Below are 22,297 nucleotides of genomic sequence, written 5' to 3' on the forward strand. Positions count from 1 at the left end.
GGTTGTCTAAAGTGTGCGTAAGAGTGCCCACCAGAGTGATCTCTCGGCTCGTTTTGGAATCTCTCTGCCACTGAAGCTTATTTCATTTCCTTTCACATCCCCCTTTTGGTCAAGAAGATGTTCTCCATCCCACGATGCCGGGTCTACATTCCTCCCCGGGAGTCATATTCCACGTTGCCAGGGAGATTCACTTCCCTGGGTGTCTGATCCCACGTAGGGGGGAGGGCAGTGATTTCACCTTTCAAGTTGGCTTAGCCAGAGAGAGAGGGCCACATCTGAGCAACAAAGAGGCATTCAGGAGGAGACTCTTAGGCACAAATACAGGGAGGCCTAGCCTCTCCTTTGCAGCAACCGTCTTCCCAAGGGTAAAACTTATGGTAGAGGGCTCAACCCATCAAACCACCAGTCCCCTATGTCTGTGGTCATGTTAGCAACCATGGAGGTGGGGTACTGTATCTCATTTGAAGTGTAAGTTTGTTCCTTTGTCTGGGCCATATCTTCATTTTTTTTAAGGTGACTTGAAATCTTTTGTCGTCTTGGCATCTGGTTTCCTTGATTACCCCAATCAGATTTTCCCAGACCAGATGGGCCCAGGTCTCATGAAGAGGGTGTAATCAATATCAAGTTTCCCTGAGGCTGAGACACAGAAAATTGTCAGACTTTCCCACGAGGCCTCTAGATGCTGTGCTTTTCCTATCCTGCCCAGCAGGTGGTGCTTGTCAGCCCACCACTCCCCACTGGCATAAAGAGGTGCCTTGCCTTTAATTCTTGATAGACCCTGTCCCTGCCAAGGGCTGAGAGTGTCAGAAGCCAAGCTTGAGCTGTTTCTGTTCTTCCCCCCCACCCCCCGCCCAGGCCATAGGGGCTCATTTCTCTTAGGGAGAGCTGCCACTTGAGCTGGGCCCTGCCTCTCCCTTTTCTTAGGGAAGATAAATCCCTTAGAGTTTATCTCCTACATTTGATTTCTTCCTTTGTTTCTCTAACTATCTTAACTCCACCCTTGCCCGGGTCAACCCTGACAAATTGAAAATGCCTGAGGCTTTCTCTAATGAGCTACTTAGAATGAGAGGGGAAAAAAAGGAAAAAAGAAAGAAATCTCCTTTTCAGAGACAGTCCCTAGACCCCCAGTTACCAGTCAAGAACCAGAGCTGGTGCCCGCTTCAGTGTGTCCCTTTTCTTGGCACACAGCCCTTTTTCAGTATTCTGAGCTCAGCTGTCTCCAAAAGCCTCTGTTTTTATTTATTTATGTAATTTTTCCATCAGCCCCACCTCCTCTCTGCCAAGAGAAACCTCCGGGTTCCTTTCCTGCTTGCTCTGGGTTTATCTGTGCTTATAACTTGTATCCAGTAGTCTAAATTCGTTAACTAAAACTGCAGTTGGAGCTTGGTTGAGCTACTGTCTCATCTTCTTAGTAAACTGCTTCTTTTTTCCGCAGAGAATTGTTTCATCTCAGCCTGCTGTGCTGGTGGGGGAGGGGCACCAGCTCTTCAGTTTGGGGAGCTTTACTTACAGTTCTTATGCTGAGATCTCAGCTGTTCCACCCATTCCAGACTGGTGTATGATGTGTGTCTTGTCACAGATGTCCCCAACAGTTGTTCCAGACTGTTTACTAGTTGTTCCTGGCTATATGCTAGTTGTTCCAAAAGACTAATGAAATTCCACACCTCCCTATGCTGCCATCTTCTCCTGTGTCTTTCCCAAGTATTTTACATGTGTTATTTCACTAAATCATCACAACTCCTTGAGGTATGTACTGTTACTATCCCCATTTTATAGCTGAAGAATCCACATCTCTGAGAGGTTATGCATCTTGCCCAAGTTTTCCCAGATAGTAGATGGTAGAGCTAGGATTCAAACCCAGGCAGCCCAGCTCCTAAGCCCACACTCCTGACTATCTGCTGGCTCTAGAATTCAGGATGTTTGTTAAATTTCCACAAAAACCTAAGGGATCTTTAGGTAGAAATAAGTCAAATATGATTGACATTAACAAACAATAGCCCACTTAAGTGTAAGTGACTTCTGTTATAAAGTGATCCTTTTGGCTAGTGAATTGGGTAGTGACATGTTTTTGAGTCAGTCTTCAGCATTTTGCCATGGGGAAGATGCCCTGCCTGGGGACATATGTTTTTCCCCCTTGGTAGGTATTTCCTTGTAGGGGAGCTGAGTGAATAAAGTGCTGTCAGAGTCTAAAAAATGCTGTCAAGTGATATTCCATGACTTTTGCTCTGATGTCTCTTATTCCTACCAAGTAATCAACTGATAGTAACTTATTATCCCATGTATAGCATGTTACAGTTTGTAAAGCTTTGGGGTTTGCTCTCTTTTAATAAGGGAGCCTGCTTGGCTTTATAGGCATTGCCAAGTGCATTCCAACATCCCATTGATTTTCTGTCTAAGAGAATACTGAGTGGAGAAAGCTGGGACATCATGGAGCCATGGCTTCCACTGTGATCAGGCAGAGGAAGTGGGGAGCCCACAAAGGGAAGTAAATGGTCCATTAGAGTTGTGATTAGGGTGAGAGCGAAAGAGGAGATGAAACTTAAAAGACTGAGGAGGTCAAGCTATAAGCAGAAAATAGCATCCAAGAATGATAACACAAAATCAACAAATAGTCAAGGTCAGAATCCAATTCAGACAGGTAGAGAAGCAGAAAAATTTCAACATCCAGACAGAGGTGATTAAAGTATTGAACTAAACAAGGGGGTCATCTTAATCATTTTAAGAGGCAGGTGGGTCAACACAATTTTGTGTTTGTCAAAAACCCTGAGCTAGTTTTAGGAAAGAGAGAGAGAGAGAGAAGCAGAAGAAGAAGGAGGGGAAGGAGGAGGAGGAGGAGGAGAAGGAAGGAAGGAAGGAAAGAAGGGAGGAAGCAAGGAAGGGAAGAAGGGACAGAGGGAGGAAGGAAGGGTGGAAGAAAGGAAGGAAGGCAGGGAGGGTGAGAGGGAGGGAGGGAGGGAGGGAAGAAAAGGAAAGGATACCCAAGGGCAAGAGTATAACTGGGTCTCAGAAGCACACAGGTTGTGGGACCCTCAGGAGACCCTCTCCCCTCTCTGTATCTGCATTTCTGCTTTATTCTTGTCTCTCTCCTTCTTTTGTTGTTTCAAGGACCACAGCAGTTCTTTAACTTCTGTGTTATAGGCTCTGGGTTCCAAGTCCACATTCCAGGAAGAAAAGATCCTGATTGGCTGTACCTGGTCAGATGCCTACCCCTGGACTAAAGTATTGGACCTGGAGTTGAGAATCGAGTTGTATTAGCATGACTGGTGGGAGCCTACCTTGTGGATTGGGGTCCATCTTTTAGTATTACCGTCTCCCAGTGTGTATCCTCAGGCCAGTCCGTGCTGCTCTAAAGATCAAATTAGATAATGTATGTGAAAGAGTGCCATGAAAATGTAAGGTACTATTACAATTCTCATGGCTGAAATTTGTAACCATGGGAAGTGCTTAGAGGCTCAAATTGCTTCTGTGGTAATAATATTAGTTTCCATGCATTATAAAGACACCCTGGGTATATAAAGAATCCTGCAAATTAGAATCAATTTGCTTCATCTGGGATTTGATTCTAAAGCATTTTGCTCACAAAGGATGCAGTAAGAGCAGGGCAGGCTTTCCAAGACCAGGTCTCCTGATCAGCAGAGAAGGTGGAACTCTGAATTTGACAGAGGGGGTGGTCATTATTTAGTGTTCAAAAAGTTAAAACAGAAGGTTGTTAAACACCAATCAAGGACATTTGAAGGGGAAAAATGGCCAGATTTTAGTCTATAGAATCTGTCTTCTGGAAGAGAATCTAATTGTACACCCTGGAGAGGGTGCTTTGTGTTGCTAATGATAATTGTTCCTCATTAACTTTGCCACAAAGAAGCTTTGGTGTGGTGCTGTAGATGTGGCTGCTTTCTTTGCGTTAAATGCAAACTACTTTAGACCATATGGTTCCTGGGGTGTAGATTTATAGTAAATTCTTTGAATCTGCTTACACTATAAATAGCAACAACAAACTAAACTAAGAGAAAATAATTTGAAGCTTTTATTTAAAAACTGTTTTAGAGATTCTTATGCTTAAGGTTACAGCATCTATTTTTAGCTGATAAAGCCTTGAATTCTATTCTTCTTGGGACTTGAAATTCAAAGGATTCTGAGGCAGGACAGATTGATTGCTTTACCACCAACTTGTATTAGCTGCAGTAAATTATTCAACTTATTTGTGCTTTTGTTGGAGGAGAGGTAATGTTAGCCTGATTCTTGAGGGTTTCTGGGTCACTTCTGCATAAAACCATCCCACAGTACAGTATCCAAAGTAATTCATGGCCAATTTGTTTTTCTCTGCCTTGATTACTGTGCATTGTGGAGTTTTAATTACCAATGTACTGTTCAGATGTATCCAAATGCTTCTCTTTCAAAAGAAAAAAGGTCATGGAAAGTGGAGTAACTGGGATGAGACTAAAGGCAATTATGTTCAATAAGAAAAATTAAATATGGGGCCATATTTCTGAGAGTTTTAGGGAGTTTGGAAGAGAAAATAGGGAGGACTAAGGGAGAGAGAACCAAGTAGGAATAATGAAGTTAAGCACATGAATAAGAGAAGGCAAAGAGAAGTAAGAGAAAATGCACACACGCACACACACACACACATGCACACACGCATGCATGTGTAGCAAAAAGCCAAAACAAAGTAGCCTGTTTGAACCTGAGAATCAGAAGAAAAAAATTTCCATGGGGATCTGTTGCTGTTTTCCACAGGAAAAAACAAAAATTATTCCCACTAGAGCTATAGTTTTCAGGGCGGTTATGTGGATGGATATTTTTGAGCCAATCAGTCAGTTGACAAAGATGGATAACATTCTGAACCAGACAACGGTGGTGGAACACAACAGAGGAACAAGACTGACAAAACCTCAATCTTTGAGGAGCTTCTGGTCTAGAAGACAGAAAGATTAAACAAATAAGATTAGTGTTAATAAGGGCTACAGAGGAATGATATAGAGTGCACCTAACCTGGAAGGTGAGAATGATCTGGGAAGGCAGAAAGAATCACATATGCAAAAGTCCTGGGGTAAGGACAGAGAGCACAGCAAGTGCATTCCTGAGCTCCATGTACTACTAAAAGCCAGGAGGGAAAGCCCCACTGGCAACTGTGACATAAAGGAAAATGCTTTGAATTTGAAGTCTGACCCATTTTAGGTCTGTCATTACAAGTTGCAAGACCTTGAGTTTCCTCATTTCAATTTCTTTGTCTGTAAAATGGAAGTAATAAAGTATTTCCATGACTTTATAATAGAAAAAAAAACAGGATCAGAGAAATAAAATGACTTCTCTGTATACATATGGCTTCTGACACAGTTGGGCAGAAAGAGGACTTTTTATAGATGACTGACAATTGTTAGTACATATGGTTATATACACTGAAGCATTAGTGTTGACTGCATAACATTATCTTATTCACAACAGCTGTTGGATGCCAACCTCCTAAATCAGCAATGTCTTGGCAACACTACACACAAGCTAAGCTGATTTAGGACATAGAATTAGGATAATGGGGATGGATGGCATGTGAGAAATGCATAGGAATAGAATTTTGATGTTATCAGATGAGCTTCCTTCCCATAGGAAATGAAATCACCCTAAGAATAAGTGACAGAGTTGCTGAAATTGTAAGCCCTTCTTTATAGGGAAGTGATTTGCATGCCCCTTCAGGGGGCCATTCCCCACAGGTAGTGTATAGCCATATAAGCAGAATGGATCTCAGACATATGTCTGCTGGTGGGCAGGAGGTTCACAGTAGAACCATAAGCGGTCATGACTTTTCTTGCTGTCACCAGGGGACTGAGCTGGGATGGAGTGAGTGATGACACTGCCAGAATCACAGGAAACACCTCTTTAAATGCATACAATTACAGAGCTACCTATACCCATGTCATACCATTTCTGCCCTAACACTGAACATTCTATAGCAACTTTCTTGCAGGCTTATCAAAGCATTGCAGGCAGGCTCCAGTTCACTGTGGCTTTATCTATAGAAGGCAGATTAGGACAGGAGTTTTCACCGTCTCCCACCTGGGGAAATTGATGCCTGGTTAAATAATTGCTCTAGGCGCCCTGTAGCTGAGGGGAAAGAGTCAGGTCTTTTAATTCCACGTGATGCTCTTTCTGGCACTAGATTGACCTGCTCTTCAAACTTTGAGGCAGACAGTGTTGGGCAAATTGAAAGAGAGCTGTTCAACAATGGGCAACGCTGAGTTTGAGTCACAGGATTTTAAAGCAGGAAGTAGGAAATATAATGTGCGTTTACAATTACCTCTTTATCGCGTATGAGATAAGTATTACTGTAATACTCTTTTAAGCAGATGCAGGTTTCTAGACTAGGAAAGCATAAGCAACTTGCTCAAGGTGGGCTGTTAGTAAAGGAGCCAAGATACCCACTCCCAAGGTTCTAGGCTATATGGCCTACTTCAGGAGTGCATCACCACACCTCAGCCCTAAGCGTGCAACTGCAGGCCTTCCCTCTCCTTTAGGAACCGTGTCATTGCCATAGCAACGGCCGCATCTTCCTCCTGCTGCTGACGGTACCCAGCCGGCGCGGCTGGCTCACACGGTGACTGGCAGACGTTAAGGATCAACGCCTTGCGCTTCAGCGCCTATCTTTAGTCTTTGTTTGGAGTGCTGGAGAACCTGGGAACAAGGGGGAGGCGTGACTTCAATATCCATATAGTTTTTAAACAAACGATTTCCTAATTTGTGTCTGTTTCATGCCAGCGTGAAACTTCCGTAGGCAGAGCCAACTGCGCTGTGAAGCCCTTCTATTCTGCCTTTCCCCACCCACCCATCCCTTCTGCCTCCTCCCACCCATCCTTCCCTCCACCGCAGCCAGAGGACAGCAGAACAGACGAAACAGCCAGAGCCGCGGGATGGGAGGTTGTTCCCGCGGCTCGTGGCTTGCCTTTGAGATTGTGAAGATTTTTCCATTGATAAAACTTACAGCCTAGCGCGCTGATTTCCCGCCCACCCTACACCGCCTCATCCTCAGCCACTGGTCGGACTGGGTCTCAGGTGCTCTGTTCCGATGGTGGAGGGGCCTACAGTGGCGTGTTCTGGCGTTTCGCCAGAGCTCCCCATTTTATAAACCCCAGCTGGGACCTCGCTTAGTCTATTTAGAACACTGACATCCACCGCGGATGAGCGTCGTTGCTTGAAATGAGATAAAATGGCTTGTGGTTCAATCCATAAATAAAACCTCATCCTATGACTTCAGGCTGTCCGACATTTTGTGACTTGCATTTTTTTACTCCATCACAGATTTCGGAAGCGACTGTCAAACCATGCTGCCTATTCATGTCTATACTACTGGCCCTATTTTTTTACCCTTTTATAATGTCAGTGGGGGTGGGGGGCGGGAATGGGTAAGGGAGATGATGGGAGGGGAGGGGCGGGGCAGGGCGTTGTACTTATTCAATATCAATCTCCAACCAAATAATGGGCTGGTATTAACAATGATCCTCTCTGAGAAACCCTTAAAATTGCCCCTTGACTCCCCAGCAGCAAAAGGCTAGCCCTCATTTGCTGAACTGACGCCTCCTCCCTCCGCCTTCCTTATTACTCTCGGCTCTGGAAATTACAACTCTTCAGCTCGCTGAGCCGGGAGGCGGCGGGAGCGGCAGGAGGGAGGCGGGGAGGGGATTCCCGAACCAGCCAGGCTCTCGCCCTCCGCCCGCTGGCCGCATCGTCGCAAGACCAAGGTCAGAGGCGCTGCAGAAACAGCAGCTGCGAACCAGGGGAACAAGTCAATTCCCGCCACCGGGAGAAAGCCCCAGCGCCGTCGTCTCCGCGTCCGCAGCAGCGGTGGAGAGAAGCCAGCCGCACTCTCTGGACCTGCCGGTACCACGCCGATGTGCCAGAGGCCTCAGCATCTGGGCAGATAGCGGCCGCCTGGTTCTGCACCGCCTGGAACTTGGGGTTCCACCTTTCGCAACCGGGCGCTGTCCAGTGCCTCGTGGTGCTTAATACAGCCCCACGGTCGAGCAGCTTGATCACCTGCCTGCTCACCTACAGATCGCCCCGATTGGGGGCTGGCAGGGGGAGGAGGGAAGGAGGAGGAAGGGAGCTCCTGGGTAGCTGCCCACTGGAGGCAAGGGATTGAAACAAGAGAGCTAGAAAACGGCAGCCCGGCCGCTGGTCCTGATGTGGAGAGGAGGAGCGCGCTGCAGTCGGCGGCGGCGCTAGTGCTGATTCATCACATACAGCGCATCGCCAAGCCACCGCGAGGGCAGTGAGGTGGGACCCGCTCCGGACTCTGGCCTCAGGTTGAAGCCTGGGGGTGCAGAAACCTCTCGGGCAGGAGGTGAGGAGCCCCCTCCCTTCCTTGCCCCCAGTCATCTTAGGGCGGTGGCCACACGACAGAGAGAGAGGGGCGTGCCCTCCGGTAGTAAAGCAGTCATGCCTATGTGATGCCCACCGTCTTCTGGCTCACCGGTGCTAACCACGCTTGTCCTCCTCCGACCGTCTCCGGAGCTTCGGCCATTCCCACCCGCTCCTGAGCAGCTCGGGCTGCCAGCGTCGCGATGGAGGAGGAGCTGAAGTGCCCAGTGTGTGGCTCCCTGTTTCGGGAACCCATCATCCTGCCCTGTTCTCACAACGTCTGCCTGCCTTGTGCTCGCACCATAGCGGTTCAGACCCCAGACGGCGAGCAGCACCTGCCCCAGCCGCTTCTGCACTCCCGGGGCTCGGGGCTGGCCGCTGGAGCCGCCGCCGCGCCCCCTTCGGACTACGATGCGGCGGCTGGCTCTGCATGCAGCGGTGGAGTCGCGAGCGCTGCTGGCGGCCTTAGCGGCAGTGGCCCTGGCGGCGGTGCAGGAGGCGGCGGGGACCACGCGGACAAGCTGAGCTTGTACAGCGAGACAGACAGCGGCTATGGCTCTTACACCCCAAGCCTCAAGTCCCCCAACGGGGTTCGCGTGCTGCCCATGGTGCCCGCGCCACCCGGCTCTTCAGCCGCCGCTGCCCGGGGCGCCGCCTGCTCTTCTCTGTCCTCGTCCTCAAGCTCCATCACGTGCCCGCAGTGCCACCGCAGCGCCTCCCTGGACCACCGCGGCCTGCGCGGCTTCCAGCGCAACCGGCTGCTCGAGGCCATCGTGCAGCGGTACCAGCAGGGTCGCGGAGCCTCGGCGGGGGCGTTCTCAGCTGCGGCAGTGGCCATATGCCAGTTGTGCGACCGCACCCCGCCGGAGCCGGCCGCCACGCTCTGCGAGCAGTGCGACGTGCTGTACTGCGCTGCCTGCCAGCTCAAGTGCCATCCATCCCGGGGACCCTTCGCTAAGCATCGTCTGGTGCAGCCGCCGCCGCCGCCGGCGTCCGCAGAGGCTGCTTCTGTGCCCCCCGGCGCAGCCCAGAGCGCCTCCAGCGGCGGTGGCGGCAGCAAAAGCCCGGGAGGTGCTGGGGCGGGAGCCACAGGGGGCAGTGCCGCACGCAAGTTCCCTACATGCCCGGAACACGAAATGGAGAACTATAGCATGTACTGTGTGAGCTGCCGAACTCCTGTTTGCTACCAGTGCCTGGATGAGGCTCGGCACGGCAAGCACGAGGTGAAGCCTCTGGGAGCTATGTGGAAACTGCACAAGGTGAGAGCCGGGCTGGCAGGGTGTGGAAAGTGTGGCATGCAAAGGAAGAGGGTGCAAGGGAAAAGGGTTCTTGGTCTCCTATTTGGATAGTTGAAAGAGGAAAGACCAGAGGATTGAGCAGTAATTACTTCATTCATTCATTCAATCATTCATGTCAGTCGTTTGACAAACACTTAATGAATGCCAGTTACTCTGAGCTGGGTGATGGGATAGTAGGAGGATGGAAAGATAACTTATGTCTCCTCCCACCTGAGATTTTAAGAATTTACACAAAGGGCCCCCAAAATGCAGAAGCTGGACTCATTCAGGTCCTAAACTCTGACTAATAAGTTACCCTGATAGCCTCTCCTGACTCAAAGCATTCAGGACCTCCTTCTTCCCTCTGAAAAGATTAAGATAAATAAATAAATAATAAATAAATAAATAAATAAATAAATAAATAAATAAAGTGTTAACACCTGCCTGCCCTTCCTGCTCTTGGTTAACCCTCTCAGAGAAAGGAAGTCCTGTTGAGAATTTGGGTTTGTGTCCTTTTAAGAAGGATGCTTCATTTTCCCCAGAGACTTCCTACCCAGTGACTTTGCCACTCTGGGGCAGTGAGAGTGTGATGGCATGTGCAGAGTAAGCACTTAGTAAGACAATCACACACACCTACATCAGCAGGCTGCTCACATGTGTTCCTCCTAGGGACCTTCCCGAGGTGGGGATGGGGTGGCGTGTGCCACCTCCTGATGTGGGATGGAACAGTCTCTAAAGGCAAGTCTCAAGAAATTGTGGCTGACAATGTTGTGCTCAGTATCTGAAACTGGGAGAAAGAAAGAAGTCATCCATGCTTGGGCCCCTTGGCAAAAATAGGATCAGTTCTTCTAACATTCACCTTTGATTTCCCATCCAAAAGCCTAAGCTGAGCAACAGACCTCACTGCCACCAGAGATCAATGAGCCAGGCCTGAAAGAGTTAAGTGTCCCTTGTTCAAACTGCATTTATGAATTTGGACACCTATCATTCAGTGGCCTCTTTCTTGTAAACTCTCACTCTCCAAAGAGGCAAAAGTTTTCCAAATTGCCCAACCAGAAATATGTATTTGTGATTGAGAACAAAAGACTCAGAAAAATGAAGCATTTTGGCCAAGGCAATCCTATATCATCCAACTGGAAATGGGCAAAAAAGGGAGCATATATTTACCTATATATAGTTTTGGCAGCTACAATGAGAATATGTGATTGTTGCAATTTAACATTTTAAAATAAACACTAGAAAATAAAACACACGAGAAACACTTTAGGAATCCAAAGAAGGCCCAGCTTGAGTCTCATCCCTAGGTCTACAGCTGTGGTTCTCAACTGGACATGATTTTGTCATCCCTCTCCAGGGCAGGGGAGGGGGAGGGATAGTGCATTTGGTAGTGTCTGAAGACATTTTTGGTTGTCATACCCTAGTTTGGGGTGCTACTGGCATCTGTCAATCTCTAATTGGGGGAGCTACTGGCATCTAATGGATAGAGGCCAGGGATGCTGCTAAACATCCTACAGTGCACAGGAAAGCCCCCCAAAAGAATTATCCAGCCCCAAATGCCAATAGAGCCTCATGAGAAGCCCTGCCCTACAGTTACACAGACCCAGATCTACACCTCAGGGTTTGCAATTTACTAGCTGTATGTGTTTAGGCACAGATTTTAAATCCATGAGTAGTAGTATCTAACTCAGACCCTGTTATAAGGACTAAGTATGATACTACTATATGTGTGGCCTTTAGCACAGTACCTGACCTATAGTGACCAATAAATGTTATTATTTTTAGAGTCCTAATACTTGAAACTGCTAGACATGCAGATGGCTACAGGGTAGTAGTAAAGAGTGCTTTTTTAGTTCATTGACTTGGTTATCTAGAGAAACTATAAGCTGGTAACTTTTGATATTGTTTATGCCAGAGTCCTAAAATAGCTTTGAGTTGAATGTGAATATTTGCCTTGAAATAGTTATCATTCATGTGATATTTTGTTGCCTATTGCCTCATAGTAATAATAACTGCCTTACTTGTTTCATCTGTCAAGTGAAGAGGCATCATTTTACAAACAAAGAAATCATTTGCAAAGAGGCTATGATCAGTTACAGAGACAAAAAAAAGTATAGGTTCTAAATATAACATTCAGATTTCATGAGCTGTTAAAAGGCTAGAATTACTTCTGGGTTTTGCCATTCAAATCTTCATCATTATTGAAGACTGGAAACCAAAATGAGTTGAGATGAGAGTTTGCAAGCTTCAGAGACATTAAGCCTCTTATATGGAAAAGTGAATTGGATAATAGGCCATGGTTTCAATGAGGGGAAATCACCGATCATCATTGGTTTGGTATCAACAACAGTCTGACAAAATTTCTTCCCTGAAACAAAATTGCAGAGCTATGAACTCATATCTGTTCAATAGAGCAGAGCACTGTAACCTATTACAACTTGTGTGAAACATGGCTATGCGGAATCTAGTGTCTCAGTTTTATGTCTAGAATCACTGCTTCAAGGAACTAAGGCATCCCCCTAATCCAGAAGGAATGTTAAAGACACTTTCATGAAAACCTGTATTTTTTTGAGAATGAGCAGAAAGCTCTGCTGTTCTCTTTCAGCAAGTGCTGTTGTTTTTCTATAGGAAGGGAAATTATTGAGGTGCTTATTAGGAGCATCTCAACTAGGGCATGGGGATCAAAAGAAAAAGGCAAACACAGGACCCCTGGTGAAACACATGGTCTTGCTTTGTGGGCAGAGGACTAGACCACCACTGTGTGCTCTGAGGATGGCTACTTTTGAAAAAACAATGAGAACACTGAATTTCAGATTCCCACTGTGGCAGTTTAAGTTCTTTAGTAAAACTTGAAAGTTTCTGGATTTTTTTTTTTTTTTAATCATCTAACAATCCCAGAAGAAGCCATGACAAAGCCTCATTGTGCTCCCAGAACTAGAAATGGGACATGAACATATTCCTAACATCCCCCTGACTAGAGAAGCCTTCATCAAAGACTTGCTTTAATTCCTTTCTGGTGTGACTGGAGTTTGTCATCTGATTCGTGATTCTTATATAAAGAGGCTTATGTATGACACTTAAATCTATTTTAAAACAAGATTGATTATTACCTTTTAAAAACAGTGTAAAAACCTTTAGGGCTTGGCTAAAGCATTTTCTTATAAGATTCTCCTGAGAGAGGGTTAACCATTTCAAAGAACTTCTCATGTGAAGAAACTAAATGTTGTAAAAGATAGGACCGGGGAGGAACAGGGCAACTTTCCATGAGAGCTTTTGGGTTTTTTGCCTAATGATTATGAAGTGCCATTTTCCTTTAAATCAAAGGGAAAGGGTCACTGGGTGTCCTACCTCTTTTCTAGTGTGACATGTCATGAATGTCAACAATCTCCTATAAATCCTGGTCCAGGTCATGAATGTCAACGATCTCCTATAAATCCTGGTCAACGCAGATGATTGACCTTGTATTAAAATGAGTACATGATGATTCCTGAACTGAGGTTATGGAAGGCTGGATAAGCCCTTCTCCAGAAGTTCATTGATAGTCACTCAGCATTAAAGAGTATTAAGGAAAAAAATCTCCTTGGTACCCCAAGATTACTGTTCCCAATGAGTCAAGTACCTCACAGGAGCAAAGGAGATAGTGTGGCTCGGAAGACTCAGGAAAGGCAGAACTTCAGCTCTCTCCCTTATCTGGAGGCTTTGCCAAGGGCTCTTGACCTGGCATTCTTCCTATGTATTTTGAAATGGAATCAGGAAAGTTTTTTAGCCCTTAAAGCCTCAGAAAAAAGATCTCCTCCACTAAAAGAGATAAAACATAAGGGATAAAGGTAGGACATGTCATCATAGCTTTACTATGGTCATAAATACACCTATTTTAATATTTGTGGTTCTTTATTACAGTCATAATAAATATTAATTGTTGAAAATTATAAATTACAGATGTAGAAATTAAATATCCTCTAATTTACAAAGAAAAACATTTTTAATATTTTTAAGTAGTTTTATCTTCTAGATTATATTTTACATTTATTTTGCAACAGTCTTTTTTTCTTTAACAGTATAACAGTATAACTATCTTTCTTATCATTTTTGATGGCTGCATGTCATTCCATTGTAGTATTTATTATTATTTATTATTTTATTTAATCAACACCCTGAGGGTGGAATTTATGTTGTTATCAATCTTTAGCTGTTATAAACATTTTTCTAGTTAAATCTATGCCCATACTGAAGTTATATCTAGACATGAACAAATTTCTAGACATGGAATTGCTGTGTCAAAGGAGACTTGACTTTAAGACATCTGATTAATATTGCTAGATTTCCTTACATAAAGTTTACATCTATCTATTCTCCAACAGTAAAATTACATAAATAATAAAAATTCATGTGGACAGGAACTACTGGGAGAAATAATAAGGTGACTCATTTTATTTCTAGTATTTTTTTCACTACTTTCATTATATTATTGTTAGGGCAAATTTTAAAAAGAGGATCACAGGACTTTCATATTTTCAACTACTAGTTAGGGATCTGCCTTCCCTCAAGTATTAGTTTCACATGCCCAGCTATTTCCCGAATATCCCTCTTGGATTTTAATTTAGGACCTTGAAAAGACAAAGCCTTCAGTGCCTACCTAAGGAATTTTTGGGTGGGGCTGAGTGAGGAAAAAGAGAGTTAGGGTAGAGAGAGAAGTGCTTGACAAAAATCTTGATCTAGTCTACGGCTGATTGCTGTACACTCCCTGCCAATGCTAAGCAGAGTATTGCTGAACAGAAATCTGTCAGGACCCTCAGAGCTTGTGGCATGGAAATATTCATACGCTGAGTGAACGCCTGGATATTTGAGGAGATAAATCTTTCATCTACACTGAAGTTCTGGGAAGCAGAGTGCCCAGACTGACTTCTGTTCCATCTTCTCCAGACTGGCTAAGAACCGATGGGAAATCTGCTTAGATTCCTGGGAAGATGAGTCACCTCTGATAGTAAGAGGCTCTGAAGCATTCCCAAACCACCCTCTATATCAACACTACCACGTTCTCCCAAGCCAACTTGCCTATAGCCCTGCTCCATGCTTGGATCTATATCCAAGTACAACAGTAATTCAGTAATAACAATTAGAACCCTTATACTATAACCTCTGAAATACATGCTTTCTTTATCAGTCTACCCTTCTGGAAAACAAAAAGTTGGTTTGGGAAGAGAAGTCAAGGATCTATGTGCTTGAATTTCATTTATCTTTCTCTTTGAAGACTGTTTATAGAGACATAGGGGTTTAGAATTGAAGAAGACAGTAAAGATTGTGAAAGAACAACCTTCCTCTTATTATTTATGAATTTGTTTCATAATGTATGCTGTGGTAGTCACTATATGGCTAAGGTATTGTTATATGTTTAGCCTACAGTGTGAAGGCTTTTATGTTGTTAGACATTCACGGTGATGGGGTCTTACCTCTGGATGTCAGCAACATAGAGCATCCTAGATGGAAAGGAACTCTTAATCTCTGAGATAGACTAGGACAAAGGTAAGCAAACTATGGCCCACCATGTGTTTTCATAAGTAAAGTTTTATTGGAACACCTTCCTTTACATATTGCCAGTGCTGTTGTCAGCTACAACCACTCTCAGAAGAGTTGAATACCTGCAACTGAGATTGCATTGCCCACATAGCCAAAAATATTTACTATGTGGCTTTTTACAGAAAAAAAAAAAAATTGCTGACCTCTAGACTAAGACCTTGCTACTGAAAATGTGGTCTGCTGACCAGTAGCAACAGCAGCACCTGGGAGGTTGTCAAAATAGTAGACTCAGACCCACGACTGTCCTACTAAATCAGGAATTATATTTTGGCAAGATCCTTAGGTGACTTGTATGCACGTTAAAGTCTGAGGAACCCTGCTGAGACTGTTTTTTGGGCCCCAGGCTTGTGTGCCCATCACTCTCACTGTACAAATCATCTGCGAAATAGGCATGTCCCCTCAGCTCTGAAACTGATACTGAGTAAGTGGACTCAAGGGGGTCAGAGGGGTTCAAACCGGACAGTCTTATGCAATTGCTCTGGGCTTAACCTTTAGATCAAGCAAACTCGAGGCACTGGGAGACAGAATAGTGCTCACATTCCTGGTCCAGAGATTGGCAGGAGTCTCTAAAGGGAGGAAATGTCTACAAAGCTCTACCGATCCATTGAGGCCAGAGCCTCAGAGCCTGGAGAACTCAGGACAAGGGAATTTCAGACAAAAAACTCTTTGCAGCTCTCCTGGAAGTAAAAAGAAATATATTTGCTACTTGTATCACTGGATTTCCTTTTACTTTGGGTCTTAGTTTGTTCTATGAAGAAACAGGGAGACTGCTTTATCCACTCTGTAGTTGGTTTTAAAGGTCCCATTCAGGTCTTGTTAGAGGTTGAGACAATCAAACCCTGAGAACCTAAAGGGGTAAGAGAAAATCCAGGCAGAAACAGAGGGAAATGGCTCTTGAATGTCTACCCCTCCTTATCTGGAATTTCCTTTTGAAGAGCGCTTTACAGCAAAAACAGTGAGGGACATTTTATTTTTATTTACTGAGGTAGGCTGTTGCCTAACAGAGATTATAAATTCCAACCTCCTTATTTTGCAGATGGGAAAAACTTGAGGTACAGGGGCTGGCTAAAGTTACACAGAAGGTTGTGACATGATTTCATAACACATGACCCTTTATCTTCCCTCAGTGTGCGTGTTGATTAACCAAAAAAAAAGTAACAGAGTTCTAGGTGTGTATCTGTAGAAAAACAGATGCATACAGCATCACCTGAAGAGGACTAATGAATTGAAGAAATAAAGTGTTAGCCACCACCTAGTCTAAAAAATGGGAATGAATAAGAGGCACAACCTCTCTCTCATCCAGCTGGAATGAGGCAGCAAGAAAAGGAAATAAAAGGAGGGAAAATAAATCACACTACAATGAATAGTTCAAAAGACTTTGAGGGCTGAAGGGGATCTAAGAGACCAGAGAGCACTGCCTCTTTATTTAACGTGAGAGCTACAGACAGATGAAGTAGTTTGAAGGGAAAAGAGAATAAGGAAGGATCTGCAAAGACAGGGCAAGTCCTCCCCACTACGTGGGATCAGACACCCAGGGTAGTGAATCTCCCTGGCAACGTGGAATATGATTCCCGGGGAGGAATGTAGACCCGGCATCGTGGGATGGAGAACATCTTCTTGACCAAAAGGGGGATGTGAAAGGAAATGAAATAAGCTTCAGTGGAAGAGAGATTCCAAAAGGAGCTGAGAGGTCACTCTGGTGGGCACTCTTATGCACAATATAGACAACCCTTTTTAGGTTCTAAAGAATTGGGGTAGCTGGTGGTAGATACCCGAAACTATGAAACTACAACCCAGAATCCATGAATCTTGAAGACAATTGTATAAAAATGTGGCTTATGAGGGGAGACAGTGGGATTGGGGGGGCCATGGGGATCACATTCCCCTTTGTCTAGTTTGTGGATGGATGAGTGGAAAGGTGGGGCAAAGAAACAAACAAACAGACAAGGGTGCCCAGTGTTCTTTTTTACTTTAGTTGCTCTTTTTCACTTTAATTATTATTCTGGTTATTTTTGTGTGTGTGGTAATGAGGGTGTTGGGGATTGATTTTGGTGATGAATGTACAACTATGTACTGGTACTGTGAACAATCGAATGTACGATTTGTTTTTTATGACTGTGGTATGTGAATATATCTCAATAAAATGAATATTAAAAAAAAAAAGACAGGGCAAGTGAAGTGGGGCCATGGAATTCAGGAATATGGATGGGATCTAAGTGACAGGTGTATCAGACAGGAATGTTGACACCTGTCAGCAGTTGCTCCAGAGGAGGGATTGGACCTTGGCTACTCATCATCTAAAAAAGTCTGTCCAGACAGTTGCACAGTTTAAAAAAAAAAAAAAAAAAAAGGTCAAGGTTGTGTTAGGAAATCTAGGTAAATACTTGTACTTGATTCTGGATGGTAACTATAAAACCAGGAAACCATTGAAACATGAAAAAATCAAAAAGGACAATCCTAAAATACACAATTGTGGCTTACCATCACTCAACAAATTATTTGTTGCTATGTGGTTGGCTTTGCTTATCAGCTGAGCTGTGTACACATAAAACTAAAAGTAAATTTTAGCACTTACTATAGACAATTTAAAAGCTGAAGATGCCTCTTGACCAGTCTTGACCTTTTCCTAAGCTTGCATCTCTAATGAGTATTTATTCTTCAATTCACATAATTATTTCATCAATCCACAATTAAGTCTTGAATGCCTATAGTACATTGTGCAACATTCTAGTATTAAGGCCTCAGATGGGCACGTTCTCTGTCCTCAAAGAGCATCAATCTAGTCACAAGACAAAGAAAATAAGCAAGCAAACAAACAAAGTGGGTGTTTTCTAATCATGATAGGTGCTAAGAAGGGAGTAAAAATAATATGATAAAGATACCTGCATGGACTTATTGGGATGGGAAGGTTGGAAGAAAGCCTTTCTGAGGAGCACATATTTGAGGTAGGTCTTACAGACTGGCTGAGAAGGAGCCAGCCTTGCACAGTTCTGAAGGCAGTGTATTTCAAAGGGAAAGCAAGAACCAAGAACCAGAGGTACAGAGAAGCTTGATGTGTTGGAGGGACAGAAATAGACCAGTGTTTTGGTAAGGTAATGAAAGAGTGACATGAGATGAGAGCAGAGACACTGGCAAGGATCAGAGGACTTGGGACTTGGCAGACCACAGTGAACAGATTGGATTTTATAGTAAACACAAGGGGAAACCATTGGAGAGCTTTAAACGGGGGAGTGGAATTTATTTTTAAAAGATCACTTTGACTGCTGTTTAGAAAATGGATGGTAGGGGGACAAGAGTGGAGGCAGAAAGTCCAAGTAGAGGCTGTTGTAGGAGCCTGGGCTAGAAATATGGGAAATTGAACTGGGAGAGAGGCAGTAGAAATGGAGAGAAAATTGTGTCTTCATATCCTGACTGAGGTTCTCTGAGCTTTTTGGACTTGTGGTATGATGGCTTTTATTATTTTTGGAAAATTCTTATATTTTATTTCTCCAGATTATTATGCTCTGTTCTCTCACCATCCTCTGAGATTCCAATTATTCATGTTAGATTATTTTATATTGTCTCATAGTTCTTGAGTGCTCTGTTCTTCTTCTTCTTTTGTTTTATTTTGCTTTGTTTTGTTTTTAATCGCTCTTTTTGTTTCTTTGTGTTATACATTGGGTAATGTCTCTTGACTTTTCTTCAAGTTCACTGATTCTTTCCTCAGTCGTGTCAAATCTATTAAGGAGGCCCTCTTCATCTTTCCTCAGAATTTTCTCATTGTCTTGTCCCTCTCCCAACAGTAGGAAACCTCTAATGGAACTGCTTTTGGCATCTACTCCAGGGAGAGAATTTTTTTTCTTTTCCTTCCCCCAGACACAAGGGGTCTTCATCCCACTCTGCTGTGACAGGATTTGCTGCTTGTCCCCAGCACCATAAGGCTTTTGTTCTGTCAGGGAGAAGTATCCCAGTAGGATTTTCTGCTTTCCTGCCACTTCCCTCAACAAAACCAATATCTGAGGTGCAAATATTTTCCTTTTTAAGCTAACGGACACTTTAGATTGTGTAACCGATCAGGTTTCACTTTTCACTTTGGCTGCTAAAATGTTTAGAACCAAATATTTGATCCAATTATAGTAGACGTTATAAATAATAACATTTATGCCCCACCCTTGTTTTTCTTTCTTTAAGTTATGCTGTCTTGAATTTTATAGACTCTTGCAAGCTGCCTTAAATCCCTTTTGAAATAAATAGAAGAATGAACAAGCAAACAAATGTTCTGCATGAATGAAACCAAAGAACTAAAATCCTGTGGAAAATTGCATTAAAATATTCCCTTCTTCTGAGCAGTACCCCAGTCATAGTTACAAAAAAAAAAAAAAAAAAAGAATGGTACTTGGAAATGTTCAGATCAAGGTATAAGGACCTTCCCAGTTATTGGGACGTGCTACTGCTACCTGCCAGTCCACACAATAAAGAGACTCTAATGTGACATGCTCTGGACAGCAGAATCATTTGACCTATTTCTATTTCGTATTTTTCATGCAAACATCGGCTTGTTTGGAGGCTATAATTATTCCCTCTCAAACTGGTTTCCTTTACTGAACCATTTGCATATACCACTGATGGCCGTTTGCCCTCTACTTAGCCTACCTACCCAGCAGGGTTTTACACCAGTAGCTTATTTGCAATATGGAGAATCACAAAGGAGGCAGTCAAGACACAATGAAGGCAAGAAGAACCTGCTGGGGGGCTTCAGGAATTGTGAGGGAACTAAGATTTTATCCTACTTATAAGTTATCAACTTAGCCTGACACTTTCATGAATGCTGAAAAAAGACATGAAACTAATGGGTCAAAGATGAAGGGCAGAGTATTACTCTCAGCAATAGCAGTAGCCGAGCATTGGCATGTCTCTTCTAGTTCTAGGAGTTCCAATCCCCACAGGGTAATGTGAAAAGGACCAGATGGCACCTGTACATGCAGTAGATTGCATTACAGGAGAGGAACCCTGAGCTTAGGGAATCCAAATATTGTGTAAAAGACATGCCTTCCCTTTGCTCTGGAGGGAGACATTGTCTTTATTGTATGGGATAGTAAGCATGGAGCCCTTTGCTCCAGAAGGAGGCACCATTTCTATATCCAAGGTAGTTGTCTATTCAAACATTCTTGGAAAGAGTCCAGAACAAAGAGCAATCAGTTCCTCACTTGCAAGACATGCAGAAATGCAAGAAACCCATGGAGAATTATCTTCCAACAAAGGGATTAAAACAAAGTTCTAACAGTTGCTCAAGTGATTTCTGTGATTTGAGCCTTGTGTACACGATAGGTAATTTATTGGGGTAACTCTACTTCTCAAAACATCTTGTTTCAGTTGGGGTACCACAGGCCTTAGGGCCACCTGGGTAAAGCAGGCAGGATTTGCACTGTTTGTAGGTTTTTTGCTCCTTTGAAGTTTGTTGGGTGTCATGAGATGATGGGATGTCTGCGGTGGGTCTCAAGTAAGACTTTACAATTAAAAGCTGTACAATTATTGTGGCTTTCACTCGAGTCATATTGTGTCTCCTCTGGCATTTGATGGAGATAAGTCATCTCATAAATTTCTGTATTATTCAATCGAAATATTCAATTGAATAAATGAATAAACATTTTTTGGGCACCTAGTGTAATCTAAGGGCTGCGCTAAGTGCTGTGGATACAAATAAAACAGGCCACAGTAGAGGCCACTGGAGGAGAGGGATAATTTTACAACCAACCTAATATGTGTACAACCAATATAAATAAGTAGAAAAAGTGCCATATTTGTAGTATGATTAAACTGTTAGGGGAACAGACAGAAAACCAGACAGTTAATTTTGCCCAGAGATCTGGAAGGACAAAGGGGAAAACAGTAGTGAGGAGTTTGAAGAGAAGATGCTGTTTGAGCTTCACTTTGCATGAAGTAGAGGGACACTGAGAAACATGACACCATTTCCATGAACACATTAAGTGAATTGTGTTAAAGCTTTGTCTTTGGTTGGGGTACTAGTTTGCTAAGGTTGCTATGACAAATGCCATACAATGGATTGGCTTAAACAACTGGAATTTATTGTTTCATGGTTTTGGAGGCTAAAGGCCAACATCAAGGTATTGGCAAGTCTTGTTTTCTCCTGGAGCCTGCAGCTTCCCTGCAATCCTGTGTCATATAACAATACCCCTCGTCTTGTGTCTCCCCCTCCAATTTCTACTGACTTCTGGCTTCTCCTAACTGACTGTGTCCAAATTTTCTTTGCTTATAAGGACTCCAGTCATATGGGTTAAGGCTTAACTTGATTAAATTTGGCCTCACAAATTGAGGATCCTATTCACAAATTAGCCCACACCTTAACTAATAATAGCATCTTCAAAGGTCCTATTTACAAATGGGGTCACACCCACAGGACCAGGGATTAGGACTTGAGCATCTGTTTTGTGGAGGACGTGACTCAATCCCCAACACTTGGGATTCCCCAAGAGCAGAACAAGGACTTAGAGGAAGATCGTGTATTTAGGAAGTGATCTCAGAAGGCAAAGCAGGAAAGTGAGACAGAAATGACAGGCGAACCAACTGAGAGACCAAGTTTAACACATTTTAGAGGCTGGGGCATTTATCTCCGGACTGTCATCCCCCACAGGTTGAAGGTGTCCCCAGTGTTAACTACTCAGCACTGGCGGAGAACCCGCCTGAGGCAGTGTGAGCCCCCCATTATGCCAGAGAGAGCCCTGAGGCACAGAAAAGAGAGGCTCATGAGCTGGGACACTGTTAAGTACAAAGGAACTGCAACTCAGGTGAACTCTAGTGGGAGGAGGGAATATGGGAGGGGAAGGGCATGAACAGAGTCAACAATGGCTGTCATGCTTCGTACAACAGATTTATATTGATCTTTTAATGAGTTCCAGACCCTGTGGATACAAAGATGAATAGAACATGGAACTTGCTCATCTGGACCTTAGTCAACTAGAGGAATCAGATGTGTAGGTATATATCACAGCCGTGTTATAAGTGCTGTTTAATGGTGACGTGGGTCAGGCTGTACAAGAGTACAGAGAAGGAAGGGCTTAATCGCTTATAAAAAATCAAAGAAAAATTTCCAGAGGAAA

At 43.8% G+C, this 22,297-nt stretch overlaps 1 protein-coding gene across 2 annotated transcripts in view; it reads left to right on the plus strand.

Moving 5' to 3' along the window:
* Positions 1-8,552: 8,552 nt before the first annotated feature.
* TRIM67 (tripartite motif containing 67) overlaps positions 8,553-22,297 on the plus strand; it is a 57,284-nt gene continuing 43,539 nt past the window's right edge. The window contains exons 1-3 of one of the 2 annotated variants that reach the window (XM_037811077.1): positions 8,553-8,680; positions 8,801-9,317; positions 9,381-9,608. In XM_037811077.1, coding sequence (XP_037667005.1) covers positions 8,553-8,680; positions 8,801-9,317; positions 9,381-9,608 — 873 coding nt within the window. Of the gene's footprint in view, positions 9,609-22,297 lie in introns of both variants that reach the window. The other variant, XM_037811070.1, reaches the window with a different exon arrangement.

The sequence above is a fragment of the Choloepus didactylus genome, chromosome 2 (genome assembly GCF_015220235.1).
Source record: "Choloepus didactylus isolate mChoDid1 chromosome 2, mChoDid1.pri, whole genome shotgun sequence".
Taxonomy (NCBI): Eukaryota; Metazoa; Chordata; class Mammalia; order Pilosa; family Megalonychidae; genus Choloepus; species Choloepus didactylus.